This window comes from Sceloporus occidentalis, unplaced genomic scaffold (assembly GCF_023333645.1).
Source record: "Sceloporus occidentalis isolate IW3139 unplaced genomic scaffold, rSceOcc1.0.p SCAF_10, whole genome shotgun sequence".
In the NCBI taxonomy this organism is placed as follows: domain Eukaryota; kingdom Metazoa; phylum Chordata; class Lepidosauria; order Squamata; family Phrynosomatidae; genus Sceloporus; species Sceloporus occidentalis.
The window spans coordinates 24,610,695-24,633,373 of NW_028316990.1; the positions used below are offsets into that span (position 1 = coordinate 24,610,695).

Consider the following 22,679-nt stretch of genomic DNA (forward strand, 5'->3'; position numbering starts at 1 on the left):
GACTTCTGTTGGAAGCTGACCATAGAGTTGTCAGTTCCAAGTGAGAACGCCCCTCTAGACATTTCTAGGTCCTCCAGTGTGACTCTATGGTCAACCTCCATAGAATTGCTCTGCAGGACCTATAAAATGCATAGAGATAACATATGCATGGGTATGTGAAACCATGGATACTGGTCCCATGGGCAAGGGGATTGTACTGTAATGAAATGTATACCCCACCTATTGCTAAATGTTTAGGGATCTCAATATTTGAAGAAGCAAACATTTACAGGTGTAGTTTTTTGTGGGGTTTTTGGGCTATGTGGCCATGTTCTATAAGAGTTTTTTCCTGATGTTGTGCCAGCATCTGTGGCTGGCATCTTCGGAGAATGCTGGCATGGAAGAGAGTGGGAAAACTATGGAAAGCCTTCGACATCACATTTACAGGTGTGTTAAATGTTTGTCCACCTGGGAGAGGCGGGAAAATAGAAATAAAATTATTATTATTATTATTATTATTATTATTATTATTATCTTATTCGACCACATATTGGTTGGTTTTGGATTCACAGAAGCAAATTCCAAGTGACATTGATCAGAAATTCTTGCTGGAGCATTGCTACATAAAATTTTATAACGTTTTGTAAAAACTTTTGGGTTGGTTTTACTCCGACTATTAAATATCCTTTGATATGAGATACTCAACCCTCTCTCACCCTCTCTCTCTCTCTCTGTTTTTCTCTCTCTTTTAATTCTAGGGCTATAAATCTGAGCCAATGGAATTGGCTTCCGGCGCCAGGAACGCTCCTCAAGGTCCAGTAAGTTGAAACATTTTGCTGAATGGATTAGATTCTGAAACTGCTTTTTTGGGGTTCTTTTTGGTTTGCAATTCTTTGATCATCAATCAAAACCAATCTCTCTCTTTCTCTCTTTTAACACTCAGAGACAGATTTTGCGCGTCTCAGAAATAAATGCATTAGAGTTTTTGCTAAATGTCCTCAAAAAGCTTGAATGTGCGGCATTAGCGTGCGTGCGATTTGCTTGTCAAACAGAGGGAAATGGTTCCTAAGCGCAGGGGCTAGCATTCATTAGGGACTTGGGTAAATCCATCTTGTGTGTGAATACCTGCTGTGCCTCTTCATATTGAAGGTGTCAGCATGGATTCTGTCTGACGCAAGGCAGAGCGATTCAATGAGAACTTAATGTTTTCAGGGAGCCAAGCGGTGACTCTGGAAATGTTACTTCTGGGGACTACAACTCTGAAGATTGTATCCCACTTCATGGTTCTCCGGCTGCGGAAACTGTATAGAGTATACCTCTCCACCTGACCGTCGAAATATATGTGATGTCGAAGGCTTTCGTGGCCGGCATCCATAGCTTTTTGTGGGTTTTTCGGGCTCTGTGGCCACGTTCGAGAAGAGTTTATTCCTGACGTTTTGCCAACATCTGTGGCTGGCATCTTCAGAGAATGAATTTGGATGCATCTTCTCTCCAGCCACAGATGCTGAAGATGTCAGCCACAGATGCAGGCGAAACATCAGGAATAAACTCTTCTAGAATGTGGCCCCAAAAAACCCACCCAAAAAATCCCATTGAGATATACATGTTGAGACATATATGCATCAGCGCATCCAAACTGGAACTGGAAGCTACTTTTGGAGGTGGTGGTGGTCCTTCTTCTCCTCCTCCTTCTCCTCCTTCTTGCTTTGTATGGCTGCCATGGGATCAAAAATTGGTTCTTGCTCCATTAACCTGCAATGGGTCTGTGTGATTAAATCCTACAAAACTGTACAACTGTACAAATGAGGGGCTGTTTGTTGGAGCTTTTTCTTAGTTCTCCACTTTGTCTCCCAAGTCGCAAGGGTGACTGGATTGTATGATACCCTTTAAGCCTGAAGGTGCCATTTTGTATTGACAATATATTCCAAAACATTTTCCATTATCCCGATAACATGTTTGAATTAATGCTGTATGTATAGATCTTAGATGTTGGATTCAGTGAGGGTTAATTCACCAAATAGCTTTCCGGCACCACATCTTTGATTTGTATTTGTGGAAGAAACGTTCATTTCGCACCACGCAGATGTGATCTCCGCATGTGCAGTAGAGTCCAGTTGTTTCATTATACATCACTGATGTGGTCTTTAGCACTTTGAAGGTTATAGATTTTCATGGGTTTTTCAGGCAATGTGGCCATGTTCTAGAAGAGGTTATTCCTGACGTTTCGCCAGCATCTGTGGATGGCATCTCTGAAGAATAAACTAGAACATGGCTACATAGTCCAAAAAACCCACAAAAATATATGGATACCAGCCATGAAAGCCTTAAACTTCACTTCGAAGGTTCTTTCTATATTTAAAAACTCCTCTTTCTTTCTTTCTTTCTTTCTTTCTTTCTTTCTTTCTCTCACTACCTTCCCCATTCCCCAGGTTGCTGATGCGTTCAGGTTTTTTGCATTTTGAAAGTTATATACTAAAGACTTGACAGTTGTAGCTTACACCTATATTGATCTGCCTTGTCTTGGCACATGCACAAAGAGAATGAAGGAAGGTTGAAAAGAAGGCAATGGAGAGACGAATTAAAAAATGATGAGAACATTGTCATAAGGGAGAGCGGTGGATCTGCTTATGTTAGGGAAGGGAGGAAAAACCCTCACAAACCATCAGCAGTTTGGAAACCTGGAATTACAAAACAAGAACCAGAGAAGCTTTGATGCAACAACCTGTGGCTTCCTTTCAAATGCACTTTATGTTTCGTACATTTGGAAATGTAGGATAGTGTTACTTAACTCGCTGAGTCTGGATTAACTGTGGATAGTCTCACATTATTTGACATTATCTGACTTCCCATCCATTAATGGTGTAAATTTGTCGATTTTGACTATTTCAAGTGTTTTAACAAGCTGCATGCCTAGATCTGGTACGTAATTCTCTTTCCGGTGTTTTGCACATATGATCCTTGCAGTAGAGACCATATATAATGCTTGCCGCCAGTTGTTCTTAAATTTAATATGATCGACCTTATTAACCACATTGAGCAGATGAAGTTCTGGAATCCTTTGGAATTTAACATCTAGGATTTTACAAACTGTTTGGTGTACAGTATTTGTTTCCAGTATCTCTTAACATAACGACAGGTCCACCAAAGTTGCAGCCAGGATCCTATAGCTTGTTTGCATTTCCAGTAGCTTTTATATATCTCATTTATCTTTACCAGTGTAAGATGCCAACGGTTTTCCATCTTAAAGTAGTTTCCCCTGATATTCTCATATTAAATGCTGGGAATTTGGGTGCTGGAAAATTTCAACTGAAGTCAGAATTTGCCTAGACAGTAAGAGCTGGTGGCTGCCATTCAATAGGATAGCTGACCTACTCTGGGTTTCCATTACGATTTTCATTACACAATGTACTGAGCTCAAAAATAACTGCTCCAAGCTGTGACTATAGGTCATAGTCATGGAATAAATATCTCTTTCCAAGTATGGCCTAAACCAAGAGTGGGCAGCTATAGACAATCTGAAGACCACATACGGATCATTTTTTGAGTCCTTTCCGGATGCTTGCAAGCTGTACCTTTCTATCCTCCCCACAATTGGAAGTGATCAGATGTATTCTGACTTGAAATGGAAGGGGCTATTTTGGATTACAATGTTTTTTGGAGGGGGTTAGCCTTAAAAATATGGTCTCTGGAGTCTTCTTGGGTTGTCTCCATTTGTCCTCTGGGGGGAAATGATCAGGGTCTGGGGGAATATGGGGATGCTTTGGGTTTTTTGGGCTGAACTGGGAGCCTTCCTTTGCCACTAATTACCCACAGACAGAACAATTCCTATCCTCACCTTCCAGGTCTAATTATAAGTGTGTACAGTCCTCCTTCTGTTCTTGTGGTTTCAGAAACCGCATCCCTCGCTTATGTGCGAGGGGCGAATGGAGGGGGAAATAATGGGGTGCATGCCCGAGGTGCATATGTGCCTATATTCAAGCCAATGGGGCTTGAATATATGCAAAACTCCATTTTCGTGGAGGGGTCCAGAACAGTTTTGGTTTGTTCCAAATTTAAATAATTGCTGGTTTCCTCCACTTTAATTGTGAATTAACTTCACATTAATTCACGTTAAGTGCAACGTCATGTGATAAACTTTGGGCATTTCCTGGTTATCTTTGCGTTAGATCGCATTTTACTCTATTTTACTCTCACTAGTGTGATAAACTCCATTGAAGGCAACAACCTCATATCATTATAGCCTTCCTTGCAAATGGTCCCCTGAAGAAGCATTGCACTCTAGTTCCCATCATTAGCCATGCAAGAATTACAGACATGACAGATTTGACTTGTGAATCAACTAATTCTGAATGTTGGTGGCATTGCTCATTCTCCCCATGGGATTGTGGCGTGCCACATAAGTGCAGCTGGCATTCAGCATAAATCCCTTAACATTTGCACTTACCGCTCTGTCTAGACAATCTGCTTGCAGAGGCACTAGATGAAATACACACACACACACCCATATACCCTGCATTTTTGAGAAAGGGGGAAAATAAGATGCTCAGAAATAAAGTTGTTGAGGAGTGTATATTCCATAAGGCTGGATTGTAAACAAGATAATATGTTAAACCTTCTTTTCATGCTGCCTCAACTACCTGTAGAAAGGATTTGATCTGGTGTTTGGAGATGGGAGGAAGAATCCCCCCCCCCTTGTAAAGTTGTAGAAAGCTGCCCATTTAACAAATGGGAGCTTAGCACAGGGCAGGAGCCTGCTAGTATCTTATGCCTGTGTTGGAAATGGATGGACAATTTTGTTTCGTTTGGTGCATCTACACTTAAGTCAGGGCTTTGGAAGCTGAGCTGCACATCCAGTGCCACTGTGCATTCAGGTCTGCATGAGATGTGAATGTGCATGATATATGCATTTGGTCATGCACTCAGGTGTACCTTCAGGTGTGTTATGCCAACCCTTGGCAAATCTTGCCAAGAAAACCCCTGGATGGGTTAGCCTTAGTATTGCCATAAGTCAGAAACAACTTGAAGGCACACAACACCACCAATAAATAACAATGCTTTCATAACCCAGATGCAGAGCAGTGACATCTGCGGAGATCTCCTGGAGGATTTGGCAGATCTAGATGGAAGATGTCCTCAGTGTGTCTGGCTGTGGGAAGATAGTTAGATGTGGGAACATAGATGTGGACAGAACAAGTTTGATTTAACCAGTCATTGTTCTACTGTACTGCATGTGTCATTTGAACATTCATCCTATTGCCTAAATCTTACTGTTGGTCCCAACTTGAGCAGAACCATTGAATCAATTGGATTTACCTGCATTTTAACTCACCACTCAACAGTTAATTCCTCCTCCCAATTCTCCCTTAACATTAGGTTGTGTGGTGCTGTCACAGTGACACAACGGCCGAACAGACAGGCCAAAATAAAGCTGGTCACTTTGGAGGTATGCTGTTTAAATGATGCATGCCTCCTAAGAGGCCGGAAGCTGCACCAAAGCTGCACTCCAGCCCTTAGGATTGGAGCATGGCTTTAGCATGGCTTCTGGCCTCTTAGGATGCATGCGTCGTTTAAACAGCTTACCTCCAAAGTGACCCGAAGCAGCTTTATTTTGGCCTGTCCGGACCCACAGTGAATCCTGGGGCTGGTAACTGGTGAGCCATAGATGAGCTACAGATACAAAACTGGTTAGCTACATTCACCATGGAGGAGCTCATCCTTAGAAACCACCAGCTGCCAAAGGATTGTTGTTGTTTTTTACAGACCATATATTTGAATTGTCTAGATTTCAGGTAAGACCATCCCCAAGATATGACATGAACAAGTGGCAGATCATCGGATGGCCAAGCTAAAAGGAGAGGCGAGGAGATTGCAGGGCAATTTGAGAAGAGGCAGCTTTCCAGAGAGCAGCCAACCAAGAGGAAAATAATGGGATTCCTGTGATTCAGCCCCGCTCTATTTTCCATCTGGCTTTTAATGAAATTGGCACCTTTGTCGTTGCTTGCGTCGCAACTCGTGCATTATTTTGTAGCTCCCTTAAGTGTGATGTTGGTAAACATCCAGTCTCCGAATGAAAGGGAGGGAAATTGAGTCGGTCGAAGATGGCTCTGAGGTTATCATTTCAAGAGGTGAGAAGTGGGTTGCAGTAACTATATATTGACCAAAAATGGGAATTTACTTTGCCTTCCAGACATCGGCTTTCACCAAGGCTGTTGACAATGTCTGTGATGGATGGGGAAATGTGTAAAGTTATCGGCCTGAAAAGCAAGGGAAAAGCAATTATGCAAAAGGGCTGAATGATGATAATGGCTTGGATCTCTTTATGGAATTTCTTCTAGAAAGACGCAGCAGGAGCCAGGATTCTCCTCCAATCTCCTGCCATTGCTTTCCGTTAAACAAGTGATGAGTCAGAATTCCTATTTGCTTCATTTTGAGGACATTCTTTTCAGTTTTCCCAGTTTTCAAATCACTTCATAAACCTGCTCACTTGAGATGAAAGTAAAAGATGCTTTAAAAACCCCACCAAAGTGGGCTCAAACTCATTTTAGAATAGTGACTTCTTTTACCCCTTGTTCAATTGGTCCTCCATATCTATGGGTTCTGCATCTACAGATTCAACCGTCCATGGCTTGGAAATATTTCTTTTAAAATCCAAAATGTGATCCTTTATTTTGCTATTTAGGAACATCATTTTACTACCCCATTGTATATAATGGGACTTGAGCATCCATGGATTTTGTGAGGAAGTAGACTTTAGTTTAGGAAAGCTCCTGCTGCAAACTTCTTTCTTTTGGTTAGTCTCAAAGGTCTTACAATATATTTGGGTGGACCGCCCTCTACAGACATTGTGGCTGATACTAAGGCTTGATGGGAACTGTAGTTCAAAACATCTGGCAGGCCAACAATTCTCCATCTTGGAACTGGATAGACCACTGGTTTACTCAAGAAAGGCTGCTTTTGCAATAGTTCGGTGGTGGCTCCGATATTAACAAGACAGTGAATTTGCTATGGGTTTTAGTAGGAAGGCTAATGGGATGGATGCGCGTCTTCACTGGCTTGTAATCCACCGCTTTTCTTATGCTGATCATGGATGTGTTTGTTGTTGCAAGAAAGATGTTCGTTGTTTTATTCCCCCCCCCCCCCGAAAAAAAATAAGAAAACTGACTTGTGTCACAACTGTAAGCAAGACACTCCACTCTTGCTCTTCAGTCTAAGCCATCCTTCATCAATTCCCATTTTTTCATTTTGCAGACAGTCTTCAGTTTTTATTTCATGCCACACTGGAGGTGAATTACGGCTGATCATGAATTCATGCCGCTCCGGAGCAAAGTCGGTGGGCTTGTGAAACAGGCGGTAATGAGCGATTACAATTTACATAATACAGACACACATCCAATCTAATACAGGAGCTTGCCGTTTGAAGTCCTCCGTATTGCGAGTGGCATTTACTTGCATTCTGATCAAAGAGAAATTGCTCGCCTGCCACCAAGGAAAGGCTCTCCTTTTCCTTCTCCCCCCCAAACTCCATCTTTCCCTGCACAGCTGCTCTAGTTTAAAAAACCTATTAAAGTGGGATCAAACTCATTTTATAACACTGATAATCCCCCTGCCCCCTTTTTGTCAGTCTTGCAGCAGTTAAATGCTTTATTAAAAACTCGATGGCCTTTGGCTCCGGTTGGTGTAAAGCTATTCCAGCCTTGCCGAAAGTGAACTCTGCCCCTTCGTGCCAACAACCTATTTGTACCTGCTGATGTACCTTTTAGCATCCAGGATAATTCCCTCTACCTGGCTTTGCTCTTTATGCGTTTCCACCTTTTCCTTCCCCAGAAAAGGCCCTTTTGCATTGCACAAATATAGCACTATGATGCCACTTTAACTGCCTCGACTGCATCCTATGAAATCCTGGGGTTCGTAATCTGGGGAGGCCTAGAGCTTTCTCGTACTTTCTAGAGTGAGACCTGGAACACTGTCCATACATTGTTGTTGTTCTGTTCCTTTGGATCTTATGGTGACCCACAGGCCACCTCAGGGTTTTTGTGGGACATTTCTTCAAAGGGGGTTTACCATTGCCATCCCCTGAAGCTGAGAGTGTGTAACTTGCCCAAGATCACCCAGTGGATTTACATGGTCACACCTAGAACCCTTCTATATGCAATATTTACATTGGCTAAACTTTATTTGTAAATTCAAAGTCATAGCCATGTCAGTCTGGAAAATTAATCTGCAAAGGGTTCTTGCAGCACCTTTGAGACTAATGGAAAGAAAGAAGTTGGTAGCATGAGCTTTTGTAGACCTGAGCCTACTTCCTTAGATGCATGGAGGCTAAAGTCTATGAAAGCTCATGCTTCCAGCATCTATCTTTCATTTAGGCTCAAAAGTGTTGCAAGATCCCTTTGGATACTCTATTTCTAAATGCTCATTTAGAAGTTACTGCAATGCTAGAAATTTAGGGATTGGAGGAAAGTTGCATGGGGGGGGGGGAGCATAATTCACAATTCTTATTTGGTTTCTTTATTTAGTATGGCCTGTTACAGACTGCCAAAATAAAGCTGCTTCGGGTCTCTTTGGAGGTATGCTGTTTAAATGATGCATGCATCCTAAGAATCCGGAAGCTGCACCAAAGCTGCACTCCAGTGCTCAGGAATGGAGTGTGGCTTTGGCGCGACCTCCGGACTCTTAGGACCCATGCATCATTTAAATAGCATAGCTCCAAAGAGACCCGAAGCAGCTTTATTTTGGCAGTCTGTAACAGGCCTATCTCATGACTGAACTGACATTATCATACTTGGGAGATATCACAAGAAGGTATGACTTGCTAGGAAAGACAATACAATCATCCCTCTATATTTGCGGCTTTGATATTTGGAGATTTGATTTATTCATGGATTTGATTAATATGTTCTCTCTAGGAATATCTTGGTCCTCCAGTGCAACTCTATGGCCAACTTTAACTAGATCTTGCACTGAAAGACCTAGAGATTCCTAGAGAGAATACCATTCTACTAGGCATTTGTAGCTCCTCCAGTGCAGTTCTATGGTCAGTGTCTGTCGGACGTTGAATGCAGAGTTGCCCTGGAGGACCTAGATATCCCTAGAGAGGTGTCCTCTCAGGTAAAAATATGGTGTTTTTGTTATTTGTGTTTTTTCCACATTCACAGGGGTCTTGTGCCCCTAACCCTAGTGAATATGGAAGGAGAAGTGTAATGCTTGGTGTGTTAGAAAGCAGTAGGAAAAGAGATGATGTTGCAGATGGACAAACTCAAAAGGAAACCATGGCTCTGTGTCTGCAAGACCTGAGCAAGGCAGCTAGGTGACTTGGAGGTCTTTCATCCACGGGGTCACCATACGTCAAAGTAGACTTGACAACAAGTAACAACAGCAACAAATGCTTTCATTTTCCCCGCTTGCATAAACCTTTAATGCAACCACCACAACTTTGCAACTGTGCATAGCAACCTGACGCTTGAGTATTGCTCTCCAGCAATGTGAAGGTGTGGATTGCGTCCCACGGATGCTCATGCTAGAATACATCAGTTAAAGGTGCCAGAAGACTTTATTTTCTCTTCATCCTTCCTTCTTTTTATACTGAAAGGGACTGACCCAGAGATCTCTTTAGAAACAACTGTGACAGTTGCCTCCATTAACATTCTAGCTCACACATTTCTAGAGACCATTTCCCAAGACAGCAATAGAAATGCTTAGACATTTCATTTCCATGTTTTTTAGTCCCTCTGGTAGAGATGGTAACAAATGCACCAATATTCTAGACATAGTTATATTTGAACAACTAAGTAAGGCCTCTTGGCCCATCACCCCAGCCATACATTGCAAAGTGCAAATATCATAGTCTCTTCATGTGAGGACTAAGAAGACAAAAGGTATATATCCTATCCTCTGGTAACTGTTCCCTTGTTTTCCTCCTCAGTTTGCAAATATGCAGGAAAATATTGATATCGGGAAGAAGTGATCATACTTGGATGTTTCTTTGTTCGGTTAATCAAAGAGGTATTGAGGAAAGATTTTGAGTGAGATTCAGGAGTCTTCTAGAGAGTTCAATACAGGCAATAATGATTTTTCACTCTTTTTCTTTCTGGGCTTTTTTCTTTTCCCCGAGAAATAAAATTGCTGCAGGACTGCGCTCTGTGATCAGAATGGAAATGAGTTGCTGAGCTACCTGAAATTACCTGGCCATGCATCTTGGAGGGAAAGGTTTCCTTTTCCAAGTCTGATCTAGCAAGGCAGACCGGAGCAGCATTAAAAAAGACGGTCAACCCTCTCACAAAATCTCAAAGGGCCAGAAGAGTAAGGTAGCAAAGGTTGCCTATAATTTGTCCAAATAATAATAATAGTACAGTTGCTCCTCTAAATCTGCTGGCTTGATGATTCGTGGAGGGGCAACCTGCCATTGAGGTGAATGGAGTGTGCTCCAGCAGTGCATGCCCTATGCTCATGCACAGGAGCGCATCCCATTCATTTCAATGGGGCTTGATAATCTGTGAGTCTCCCAACTCGCAAGGGGGTCCAGAATGGATCCCCCACGAGTTAGGAGGGGCGACTGCAGTAGTAGTAGTAGTAATAATAGTAATAGTAGCGGCAATAACTAACTTTTAGTTTTGGTGAAGAGAAGTTTTCCACAAGATTTTTTTGTTTTTGCATGTTGCTGTTGTGCATTGAGGTTGTGCATCATTGCACATTTCATAATGTTGCTGTTGCTTATTGCTGGCATAACATATCTTCATGTGCCGGGTACACAATGCTGCGGAGATGTTGGGTTACAGCCACATGATTTCAAGGCTTGTTCTTTCCCTCGTGAATGCAAGGAATGGGAGGAGGAGGAGTGAAAGGATGAGGAAGATGAGGAAGAATAGAATGAGCAAGATAAGGAAAAAGAAGAGGAGGAAGAAGGAGGAGACGTAGTAGTAGCTGTAGCTGTTGCTGTTGTTTTTTGGAATGGGTTAGCTCAACCTTAAATTCCAAAACCGATAATGATGCACATTTAAGCATAAAACGAAAGAATAGTTCTTCCAAAACTTTGGCTCTCTTGATTTTTTTAACAAAGTGTTGACTGAAAGAAGAAGGCAATGCTGTAATTTCAAGTGTGGTGACCAGATGCCATCTAGTGACAATTTCTAGGAAGTTGTTGCTCATGATATCCCTGAAAGCTTTCCATCAGGGGGAAAAAAGCCTCTAAGGAGATACTTCAGGTCTTAAGAATGATTGCAGTTTCAAACATGACTCATAATGTGCAAGTGTTCCTGCTGAATTTCTTACTTATTCCTTCCCTTTGGTATCCACTTTTAAAGCAGGAATAGAGAGTGATAACCCATTGGTCCTGAAGGAAGGGGCTGATAGAAGTTGGAGTCCAAAAGTATTTGAAGTGCTACAGGTTCCGCAGTTCTGTTGCAAAAGGCTTCCATATACACTATGGAAACTGGCTTCCACGTACACTACTTCTTCCTCTTTGCTGAAATGGTTTGCCGTCTTCAGATCATGGCATCGCTATGGGAAAGAATACAAGAGTGATACCAAAATGGCAATCCTTTGTGAAGGTCAGCACTTCAAGTGTTCCCAATAGTATTTAACACACCGCCAGACATCATTGCATGGCTATTTCCTCCCTCCAGTCCATACCATGACCAATTTTGCCCCGTTGCTTTCAACACGACCCCCGCCTTGGGTCCCATTTTGGAAGGAAGGTGGGATAAAAATAAAACAAATAGAATAAAATAAATAGGACATGGAGCAATGGCTTCAAGTTACAGGAGAAGAGATGTCACATAAACATTAGGAAGGAGAGATATTTGACAGTAGACTATGCAGCTTCAGAGAGTGTCGGACTCTTCTTCTTTGGAGGTTTTGAAACAGAATGGCCATTACATCTCTGATTTTTGGTCCATTATAAGGGGAGCAATGGGATGATTAACAGACTCAGAGAACCCAAGGAAAGAGGGGAACGGAAAGACATAACCAAAACATGACGGATGCTGAAAAGGCCTTTTATTACTGAACGAGACTACATGTGAAAGGGTTCTAGGAGTCCAAGTAGACCACAAGTTGAACATGAGTCAACACAGTGCGATGTGGCAGCTAAAAAGGCCAATGCAATTTTAGACTGCATCAATAAAAGTATAGTGTCTAGATCAAGGGAAGTAATAGTGCCATTCTATTCTGCTCTGGTCAGGCCTCACCTGGAATATTGTATCCAGTTCTGGGCACCACAATTCAAAAAGGACATTGAAAAACTGGAGTGTGTCCAAAGGAGGACAACTAAAATGGTGAAGGGTCTGTAAACCATGTCCTATGAGGAACGACTGAGGGAGCTGGGGATGTTTAGCCTAGAGAAGAGAAGGTTAAGAGGTGATATGATAGCCCTGTTTAAATACTTGAAGGGATGTCATACTGAGGAGGGAACAAGCTTGTTTTCTGCTGCTCCAGAGACTCGGACCCAATGGAGCAATGGATGCAAGCTCCAGGAAAAGAGATTCCACCTCAACATTAGGAGGCACTTCCTGACAGTAAGGGCTGTTCGACAGTGGAACAAACTCTTTTGGAGATTGTGGTTTAGTCTCCTTCCTTGGAGGTCTTTAAACAGAGGCTGGATGGCCATCTGTCGGGGATGCTTTGACTGAGATTTCCTGCATGGCAGAATGGGGTTGGACTGGATGGCCCTTGCGGTCTCTTCCAACTCTACGATTCTATGATTCTATGATTCTATGAGATACTCCCGGCCCACAGCCCAGCCTTCCTTGTTTCCTTGCTAGGTCTGCATCTCACCATTATCACCCACTGGGTTGTTTAGCTTCAGCTTATAGCTTAGCCAGTCGTTCAGGTCGCAGCTAAGCTGGGGGCGCCAACCTCAGTTCTCTCTTAAAATCAGGATAACGGCACATTTCCTTCTTCTTTGATGCCGGCGATAAGATGTAATTCTCGCTGTTGGATATTCTCTCTGTCCTAGGGTCGATGTAATTCTCTCTGTCCTAGGGTCGATCTGGGATGAAGTGAGGTCTTGAAAAATAACTCCACCAAACTGAAGTCTCTTTTTTAAAATGGGGTTGTGTTACTGGGGGCCAGGGAGGGAACAGCTGTGTGCCATTTAATCGACTGGTGCTGGTGACCATGAAATGCCCTAGCTGGAAACATTTGCCCACAAAAACAAACACAAAAAGCAAACATCCCCCCAATTTGTCCATCAAAATAACCCCAATGTACCTCTTTTTGCTGTTTGCCGAGCAAAGTTTTGCATGCAGTCAGTTAAAAATTGGGTGTGCTTTTCTCTCTCTTTTTGGTGACTTCAGTCTGAAATGGAAATATAACCCCAGGGATGTTCATAGATGGGGGAAAAACTTTCTTAATTGTCTCTCCCCTGGGTTCCTACTTTATTCCTCAAAGCAAGAGGATTTATCGGTCTATAAATAAGGTGATTCTGAAAGTCGCATGCTTTCGTGCTAATCTGGGGGAAAAATAGAAAAGCAGAGCGGAGTGGGAATAACCTTGCTCCATCAATGAGAAATTCAAGAAACCATCTGAGGTTTTTCTCTCCCCTCCTTGCCCTTGGAGATACTGTAGCCATCTCCGTCTCTGTCTTTGAAACACGATTCTGGCCTTCTTACTTTCCAGAGCTGGCATAGAGTTAAAGGGAAGGCTGTGGAGCCAATAGCAGGGAAATCGCCAGTCCAAATCAAGTGGGATTCACCAGTCCAAATCAAGTCCAAATCATATTAGAAGGGAGTGAAACTGGGTGGGAGGGATGCTAAATTGGAAAGTGTTTCTTGGATGAAGCCACTTGAGGAAGTATATGAAGGAATCGGTTAAAGGTTTACTGAAGCCAACCACCACTTTGGTTTACTGAGATGGGTAAAATGTGATCATGGGGCTCTATATGTCCTCCAAAGCTCTTACTACAAGCATTGACTCCATCAGATTCTTGTAACTGCCCTTTTTCTGGTCCAAAAAGGATGCATTGCTTCTCTTTGATGCTTGCAAAACAATATTCAATCAGAAGCAGGTCTCTACCCTTGTTTTTTCTTTGGCAGCCAATGCAAATTCAGCAAATTGACCCTTGGGCCTACCAATATGGTCCATCCCTGCTGTATATGGAGAAAAGATAGACCAGAACACATATTTTTCTACAACTGCCTTCTTATGTAAACCTTTCCAACCTGATGTAACATTCCAATATGTAAATCCCCATCTGTAATCTGGTGGTAGACCATGTGTTTTATCACTAGCTATGGCCTCGTGCATGTGATCTGTGAAATTGTCATTTTATATAGATGAAGTGGGTTGGGGGGCATTATTTTTCCCCAGGCAAATTAGGTGGAAGGATGGTACTTTAAAGAAAGTGCTAAAGTAGACTTAATGTTGAACGTTAAGAAAACACAAATAACGACCCCAGAAGTTCTATATGAATTCATCCTAGACGGTGACAAACTAGAATCCCTGTACTTTGGCTCAGACGTTGATCAGAATGGAGATGGCAGTCAAGAAATCAGAAGAAGACTAGGAATGGGTAGGGCATCTACAAAAGAACTAGACAAGATCGTAAAGGATGAAGATATTACACTGAATACTAAAGTTAGGATCATCCAGGCCATTGTATTCCTCATCACAAAGCAGAGATTGAGAGCTGGACAGAGAAGAAATGAATAGAAAGACAACCAACTCTGTGGATGGCCAAAGAGAGAAACAAATGGGTCCTTGAACAGATCAAGACTGAATTCTCCCTGGAAGCCAAGATGATGAAATTGAAGCTATCGTACTTTGGCCACATCATGAGAAGAACTGACTGATAGAAAAGACAATGATGCTAAGAAAGATGGAGGGAAGTAGAAAGAGAGGAAGACTGCATGCTAGATGGTTAATCTAAGAGAGGCCATGGCTCTAAGCCTGCAGGACCTGAGAAGAAAGGTTGAGGACATGGGGTCTTGGAGCTGTCTCATTCAGGTCACCAGAAGATTTCCATACCTGGCTGAATCGTCATTCAAACATTGTTCATACATTTCTCAAAGGTGGAGGAAGCATGTGCTTGTGGAAGCCAAGCACCCTTCCTCAATCATCATGGAAACATTGCTCCCTCTAGCATCCTTGAATCGTCTCAAGGGGAGTGGATTACCTATGAACACAAAGTTTGTGTTCATAGGAAATCCGCTCCCCTGGAATGATTCAGGGACACTAGAGGGAGCGACAATTCCTTGATGATTGAGGAAGCGCACCTGGCTTCCACATGCGTGTGCTTTCCCCACCTTTGAGGGATGTTTGAGTGATATTTGAGTGACGATTCAGCCAGGTATGGAAATCTTCTATGAATTTAGGTCAGTTCTAGTCCAGTTGACAACATCAATAACATGGTACTGTGTAAAGCAAAAGGGGACTGTGTTTATTTCATACTCTGTTATCCAGAGTTGTCTGTTCTACAAACGATGCAAGGTTTTGCCCTGCTCCAATATCTTCAATTTACATCTGAGCTCCCCCGAAGTTTCTTTTCTTGGAGCTTGGAAGGAAAGAGTTTCTGTTCTCCTCTACAACTCAGTTCTTCTGTGTACGTTGCTACAAAACTAGCATGCAGCCCTGGGAGAGCTTTCTGCCTTCCAACCGATTTCGGCACCATTAATTCTCCTGTCTCTGCGGACAGTTCCTAACTCTCAAGTGCTAATGTAGACTTCTACATGAGATGTGCTCTCTGCGCATCCCGGCCAAAACTGAAAATTCCCTCAGGCTCTCAAGCAGCGCTCAGTTCCCTTCCATGCAAAAGAAACCAGATGGCTGTCCTCCCTCTGGATTGTTGCGCTGCATCTCAACAACGTTGGTTGTCAATCTAGGCTTTGCTCTTTCTCCTTCCAGGTCTCTGAACTCCCATTCCTCTGTAAGCATGCAAGTGGTTTTGAAAACAAACCAACAAACAACCCCCCCTCCCCCCAAAAGTTGGATGATAGCTCTACTAGGTACACAAATATGCCGCAAAAAGTGGTGCATAGGTGGAACATGCTTTCTGGTCAATTTAACGGGCATGGTGCTACAAAAATGAGACGACAAGGGAAAAAATGACATGCCCCCCCCAAAAAAATCTGGCTTTGTGGGTTGGACATTTTTTACTACTTCACTGGTTTAGAATAGAGGAATGGAGCAACATGTCCCATCCCTATACATTTGGCCCTCATTATCCATGCATCTGTATCTATGGATTCATCTATCCATGGCTTAAAAATATTCCACCCCCGCCCCCCCCCCCCAATCCTGAAAGCAAGCCTTGAATTTGCCATTATAGGATACCATTTTGTTATGCCACTGTATTTAATGGGACTTGAGCATCCATGGATTTTGGAATCCATGGGAAATCCTAGAACCAAATTGCAGTGGATAGCAAAAGCCCACTGTATCAGCAAAGCTAGAGATTGGTTTTTTTTTTTTGAAAAAATGAATTTCTTCTCCTCTTCCATACTTTTTGTACCATTTTTGTACCATGCCTCAAAAGGGGTTCTGGAGGATCCTAAAAGCTGTTACTGCTGCTGCTGTAACTCTCAAAAACCTAATAAAAATTGGGTTAACGTTTCCTTTTTGTAGTTACTTGTGGATCACATGGCTGGTTTTGTTTCTATGTGGGCCCATGTACTTCTTCCTCTGAGGTTGTGAGACTGTGACTCGCCCGAGTGTGACTTCCATGGCCAAGTGGGGATTTGAACCCTGGTCTCTGGAGAAATAGCCCAATGCTCAAACCACCACAACTTTGCCTTTGCCTTCCTCTGAGACTGGGAGTGTCTGGTTTGTCCAAGATCCTCCAGTGGGTTTCAATGGCTGAGTGGGAATTTGAACATTTGTCTCCCAGAGTCTTAGGATCCATCCACACTGAAGAAATCATCCAGTTGAACACCACTTTAACTGTCATAACACAATGCTATGAGGTTTGTAGTTTATTGTGGCAGCAGAGCTTTCCAACAGAGAAGGCTAAATATCTTGGAAACTACGGATCTCAGAATTCCATAGCATTGAGCCTTTGCAGTTGAAGTGGTGTCAAACTGGATTTGATTGTGAGTTCCTGCATGGCAGGGGTTGGACTGGATGGTCCTTGTGGTCTCTTCCAACTCTATGATTCTATGATTCTGTGATTATGGTCCAGCACTCAAACCACAACTTTGGCTCTCATGTAGTTTAGACTCTATGTTTAAACTTTAAAGGAGCTATCCAAGGTGGTCTACATCTCTAGTCCAGTACCTTAAACCTTAAACAACAATGACACAGTGACAACACTGAGCAGATCCATTGCCGCAGGGGCATGACGGTCATCAGCTGACATTGGGTCAAGCTCTCCAAAACTTACTGGAAAAGTTTTAAGTTTTTCTTGGCAGTATATTTAACCTCCGCCAGTCGCGGGATGAGAAATGGCTCCCCATTCAAGGCCCATCAGGCTCCTTGAAAAAGCGACGCTGGGGCAAGAGTCTGCCCAGATTGTTTTGTGCCTTCCTCTACTGCTATTGAACAAGCATCAGATTTAGCCAAGCCCATCTATCCAGAGTACAGAACCAAGACGGCTGAGTTTGCAGGGGAAGGTCACTGAACGGAGCCTGCTATTCTTCAGCGCTTTATTATCAAGGTTGGAGGGCGGCTGATTATTTAACGTATAGCCTCCTGTCTTAATAGGAAATGAATGGCGCCTACCGAATGTTTACAGATGTCCTGGAAAGCCAAGATAAGGTTGGCAGAGCTGGCTGAATTGCCAATAAAGAATCCGTTAGTTAAAAGTTCTCTTGCTAATAGCTCTTGGGGAGGGAAGAGGAGTCGGGAGTCTCTTTTGCACGATTTCTTTTACAGTCAGGTTGAACATCCTCGATGGGAGGATGAGCGAACCGGAACCTGGTGACCTTTAACAACCACATAGGTATACTCCAAGGATGCCATGACTGGGCAAGCGGGTACCAAAAGGTGATTTTCTTTGGGAGTTTAGAGGAGGAAAAGAAAAAACAGAATGATTGCCCAAACCGATAGTTATAACTGAAGCATGCTGCAAGTTGTAAATTACCCAGGTCCTTCAGCTCAGTTTTCCATGTGCGAGATGGATTACTGTCATTTTTTGCCACATGCCCAAAGCGACTCCTTTCCAACAAAGGAAAGTGACCTAAAATGTGTGGGTCAAGAGGGCAAAAGGAGGATCAGAGGCCAAACTCCACTATGGTTCAGGTAAAGCTTGAAGGATGATGAAGAGTGTCTCAGTAGGGATCAACCGAGTTCATCGATGGCATGCCCTCTTGGAGTTAGTTAGCCAAGGAAGAGTAAGTTTAAGTAAGGACAGCAGAGAGCAGGAACAAGGGATGGAACGAACTGTTGATGGCCGAAAGTGGCATTTTCACATCTCCCAAGACTTGTTGGAAGAAAATGTACCCATCGCCTTGAGCATTTTCACTTCTGCAAAAGTTTGCAGGGACCTGGCCAGGAAATAAATAAAATATCGCGTTTAATAATAAATAAGGCAAGCCAAGCGCACATAGCAACGAGGCCCAGGTGAAATGTGGCCGGGGAAAAAAAAAGACACGATGGAAAAACTAATGTGGCGCAATGACGAAAAGTTCTGTTAATTCATTAAAATGTGGAAATGTCGGTGCAGAGGGAGAAGTAAGGTCAATGTCTTGAAATGTGCATACATTTCAATGAGAGAGGAAAACGGGCTGCAGCCACATCACAGCATTAATGCAGTTTGATACTACTTTAACAGCCATAACAACAACAACAACAACTTTTATCCCACCTCTCCATGTGATCGAGGCGGCTTACATCATAAAACCAGAAATACAATAAAATAACCCCACTTGTCCCTCTTTCTAAAATACATCACACTGTAAAATACCATTAAAATCATTACAATCAATAAGCAATCCTAGCCATGACTCTATTTTGTGGAATTTGTAGTTTGTTGTGGCACCAGATCTCTCTGACAGAGGACTATCTCACAAGTATCGCACAACTTTACAAATCCCAGAATCCCATAGCATTGAATGGTGTCAAACTGCATCAATTCTTTTCAGTGTGGCAGCAGCCTAAGAGGTCTGAGTCTTATAGTAAGCCCCATACCCATTGAATGTAAAGGATTTCCATAAGGGTTGACTCACCATTGAGTAATTGATTCAGTTTGGTCTGATCCCATTTAAGCATGTGTGCATAAGAGTGACTAATTTCTTAATGCAGCCTTTCAACAACCAAGAGGAGAAAAGTCCCAGTTCTGCTGGAATTGGATATTACAGTATACCAATGGGCCATGGACAGTGTGCAGAATTTTGCTATACAAGATCCATTGCACCACTATTCCAGCTCAGAATCCATGTGCAGTGTGCTACACGTAACACTGCATGTGCTTTTAAAAGATACTCACCACGTGCCACTGTTAATGATGATGTTTGCACAATGAATTTGCTCATGTTTTTATTCTGAAACATCAAATCACTTTTACAAATGCATCTATTAAATATGCAATGCCAATACAGAGAGGATATCTTGGTGAGGCTGCAAGGTGGTGATATCTCAGAGGAAGCACAGGGCTAGGAGGATTTTACACATCTTCTGCTACAGATGTGTTAGAATCATCCCCCTTTTCCCCCACAAGGAGGAATCCACCAAGCTATGTTTGCTGAAGTTTTACTGATTCCCAGCACAGCAGCCAAAGAACAGCTCCAGAAAGCATCCAGAAATTGCTCTGGGCCATCTGTCAACATACAGCTGCTGAACTCAACTTTTGACATTGTAATATGTGACGGGAAACAGAGATTGGAAAAGTTGCTTTCGGTTGGAAAGGTCATTTCTCTGTGGGCTTTCTCCCCAGAGGGAGGAAATTTTGCAACATCACAATGAGTCATTAGAAACAGGAATGGAAAGGAAATTGGTTCAGTTGGTTCTCCATATCCATGGTTTCTTTTCCATGGATTCAACCGTCCATGGCCTGACAATATTTCCCACCCACCTTCCAAAAACTCCCAAAAGCAAACATTACTTTTGCTATTTATATAAGGGACACTAGTTCACAATATCATTGTGTTGAATGGGACTCCACAGATTTTGGCATCCATGGGGAGTCCTGGAAACGGACACCAGCGGATACTGTATTACCTTTTTCCTTTTTCCTTCACCCTTTTAACAAATTTATCTAACTAGAAAAACTAGTAAACAAAGCATAGGCCTATTTTTTGGTTCCTGGAATTGAGAAGAAATCACAAGCACCACATTGTGTCTTTTCTTTTCTTTTGGCATGTATGCATATAAATAAGTAGAACTCAGAGTATGTATCTTTCATGTACCCACTTTACTCAAATGTGCTCATGGAAAAGTGCCCATAAAACCATGTGCAAGTTTCCAGGCAGGAATGAAACAAATTATGCAAACTAATGCAAAACTAAGGAGGGGATGAAAAGGAAGGTGGGATTTGGAGAAACATAACCACAGGCAAGAGAACTAAGCAGATGTGCGACATCTGTGTTCACATGATAGAACACAGATGCTGTACAATTGCTCAGTTCTTTTTCCTGCATGTGTAAGGCCAGCTTTGTTGTTGTTGTTGTGGTGGTGGTGCATGTCTTATGGCAACCCTAAGGCAAACCTATCTTGGTTTTCTTGGCACATTTCTTCATAGGGGGGTTGCCATTGTCATCCTCTGCGCAAGGTCATGCAGTGGGCTTACATGCCGAACCGGGATTCAAACCCTGGTCTCCAGAGTCGTAATCCAGTGCTCAAGCCACTACACAGCTCTGGCTCTCTACATTGATGTAAACCCCCAACAGAATGCAAACCCATGTGTTTAGACTATTGCAATGAACCAATTGTGGGCCCACTCTTGAAGACTGCAACATCTAGTCCTGTAGAATTCTGCCACTTGAGCCTTGATATGCTTCCATTAGATCTCTCTGGTTGTACCGTGATCAGCAGTCTCTTCACTCCCTTTGCAATTCATTTTCCAAACTTTAAATCCTTTGGAGTAGGTTTTTGGCATTATCACAGAAGGCGGAAGCAGGAGGGGAAGTGGAGGAGGGAGCAGCAATTTCACTGAGGTTGAACACTGAAGTGCATCATTGAATGTTGACCATGATTACAGACCGCATTTGATGGTCCATTATCTCAGCTGGCTGCCTATTCACTTCTGAGGCTGCTTCGGAGTATTGATTTTGACTCACTAAAAGCTTGAGGAGACCTCTCCCAGTGTGTTCCAGTGTAGCCCTTGAGTTATACGGAGTGGGTTGTGCTATGGACAACACCTTCTCAAGTGTGACAACCTGGCTCAGTTTCATGCAGGACTTCAGATATCTCTTCACCAAGACCTTGGTGTCTTTTGACCATTTCTGGAGAAGACCTTGGAATCTTCTGACTTATGACATTGATAATCTCATTTTCATATTTATCATATTTATTAGTGCTCGTCTTCTGTATTTTTATTGTTATTGGTGGACCACCTTCTGATTCTTTACAAAGATGAAGGAAGCTACAGCCCTGAGTTTGTAGGAAATGAGCAGGGCTGTTGATGCAAAGATGTCTGTTTGGAAGCAACATATCCCCAGATAGTTATGGGCACAATCCTGGGCACACTTTCATAGGGACAAGTCCTTTTGGAATAAGAAAGGGTCTGACTTCCAAGTCAACATGGCATTGAATTGCATTGGAAACATCAGAGACTTAAACTCAGCTTTCCTATTCCGTACCTGCTGTTTTTGTCCATTGCCACCAAGAGGGCTTCAATGTATGGCAACCCTATGAATGATAGACACCTTTTTATCAACAGCTCTGCTCATTTCCTACAAACTTAGGGCTGTAGCTTCCTTCATTGAATTTGTCCACTTGTAATGTGGTCTTCCTCTTTTCCTATTTTAATGAGTATTAACAGCTTTTCTAATGATATGTTCATGATATGTTCAAAGGATGGTAGCCTCAGTTTGGTCATGTTGGTGTCTCATGAGAAGTCAGGCTTGATTTCCTCTAGGACCCATTTGGTGACAATTTTGGCAGTGCATGGCATCCGTAGAACGCTCTTCCAGCAACACCATTCATATGACTTTATTATCCTACTGTCAGCTTTCTTCCCTGCCCAGCTAACATACACATGGATACTCATCCCAACCTCTGATATTTCTGGGAGATGTCTTTTTCCTCCCTTCACCTGCTCAACCTTTAAAGACCTTCTGCTGAGAAAGCCCCATGTCGGTGTTTGAGCCATAATCCGAGGGCCACAGCAAAGGCATTCTCACTGTGTTTCCGTGAGATTTGTATCCTGTTTATCCATCGCTCTCTGTGTTGCTGTAAATCAAGGAAGATATTGTGCTAAGAGCTTGTTCTCCTTGGACTCTGAATCCCCTGCTGTTTCGAACTGCTGGTGTCTTATTGACTCACTGAAATTGCTCTGTGCTGGGACTGCATTGGTAATATGAGGCATTTTGCAGCTCTGCGCAAGCCAGACAATGAAATATACGAATGATCGCTGAGCCCAGGGTTGCCGCCGGAGAGACAAGAGATTCAATTCTAGTCTTTAAATTTCTCCTGCTCCAAGAGACGGAGCTTGGACACTCCTCTTTCTCCCTCTCTCCTTGACTCCTGCCACTTAGTTTCTGAAGTGCATAAAAATAATGCGCGAGAAATCAAAAGATCAAGGTTGATTCGCTTTAAAAAAAGAGGGAGATTGGGTTCTCTGGTGGGATTGCTAGCGTTTCTGGAGGGAGGGATTTGAAATGAAATTCTCGGTT

At 42.8% G+C, this 22,679-nt stretch overlaps 1 protein-coding gene across 9 annotated transcripts in view; it reads left to right on the forward strand.

Annotated features, from left to right (window-relative positions):
• RBFOX1 (RNA binding fox-1 homolog 1) overlaps positions 1–22,679 on the forward strand; it is a 1,300,148-nt gene that overhangs the window by 120,200 nt on the left and 1,157,269 nt on the right. For all 9 annotated transcript variants that reach the window (XR_016282484.1, XM_089540301.1, XM_089540299.1 and 6 more), the window contains exon 2: positions 738–797. Coding sequence is in view for 8 of the 9 variants with exons in the window: in XM_089540301.1 (XP_089396427.1) it covers positions 738–797 (60 nt within the window). In the remaining variant the exon portion in view is untranslated. The remainder of the gene's footprint in view (positions 1–737; positions 798–22,679) is intronic.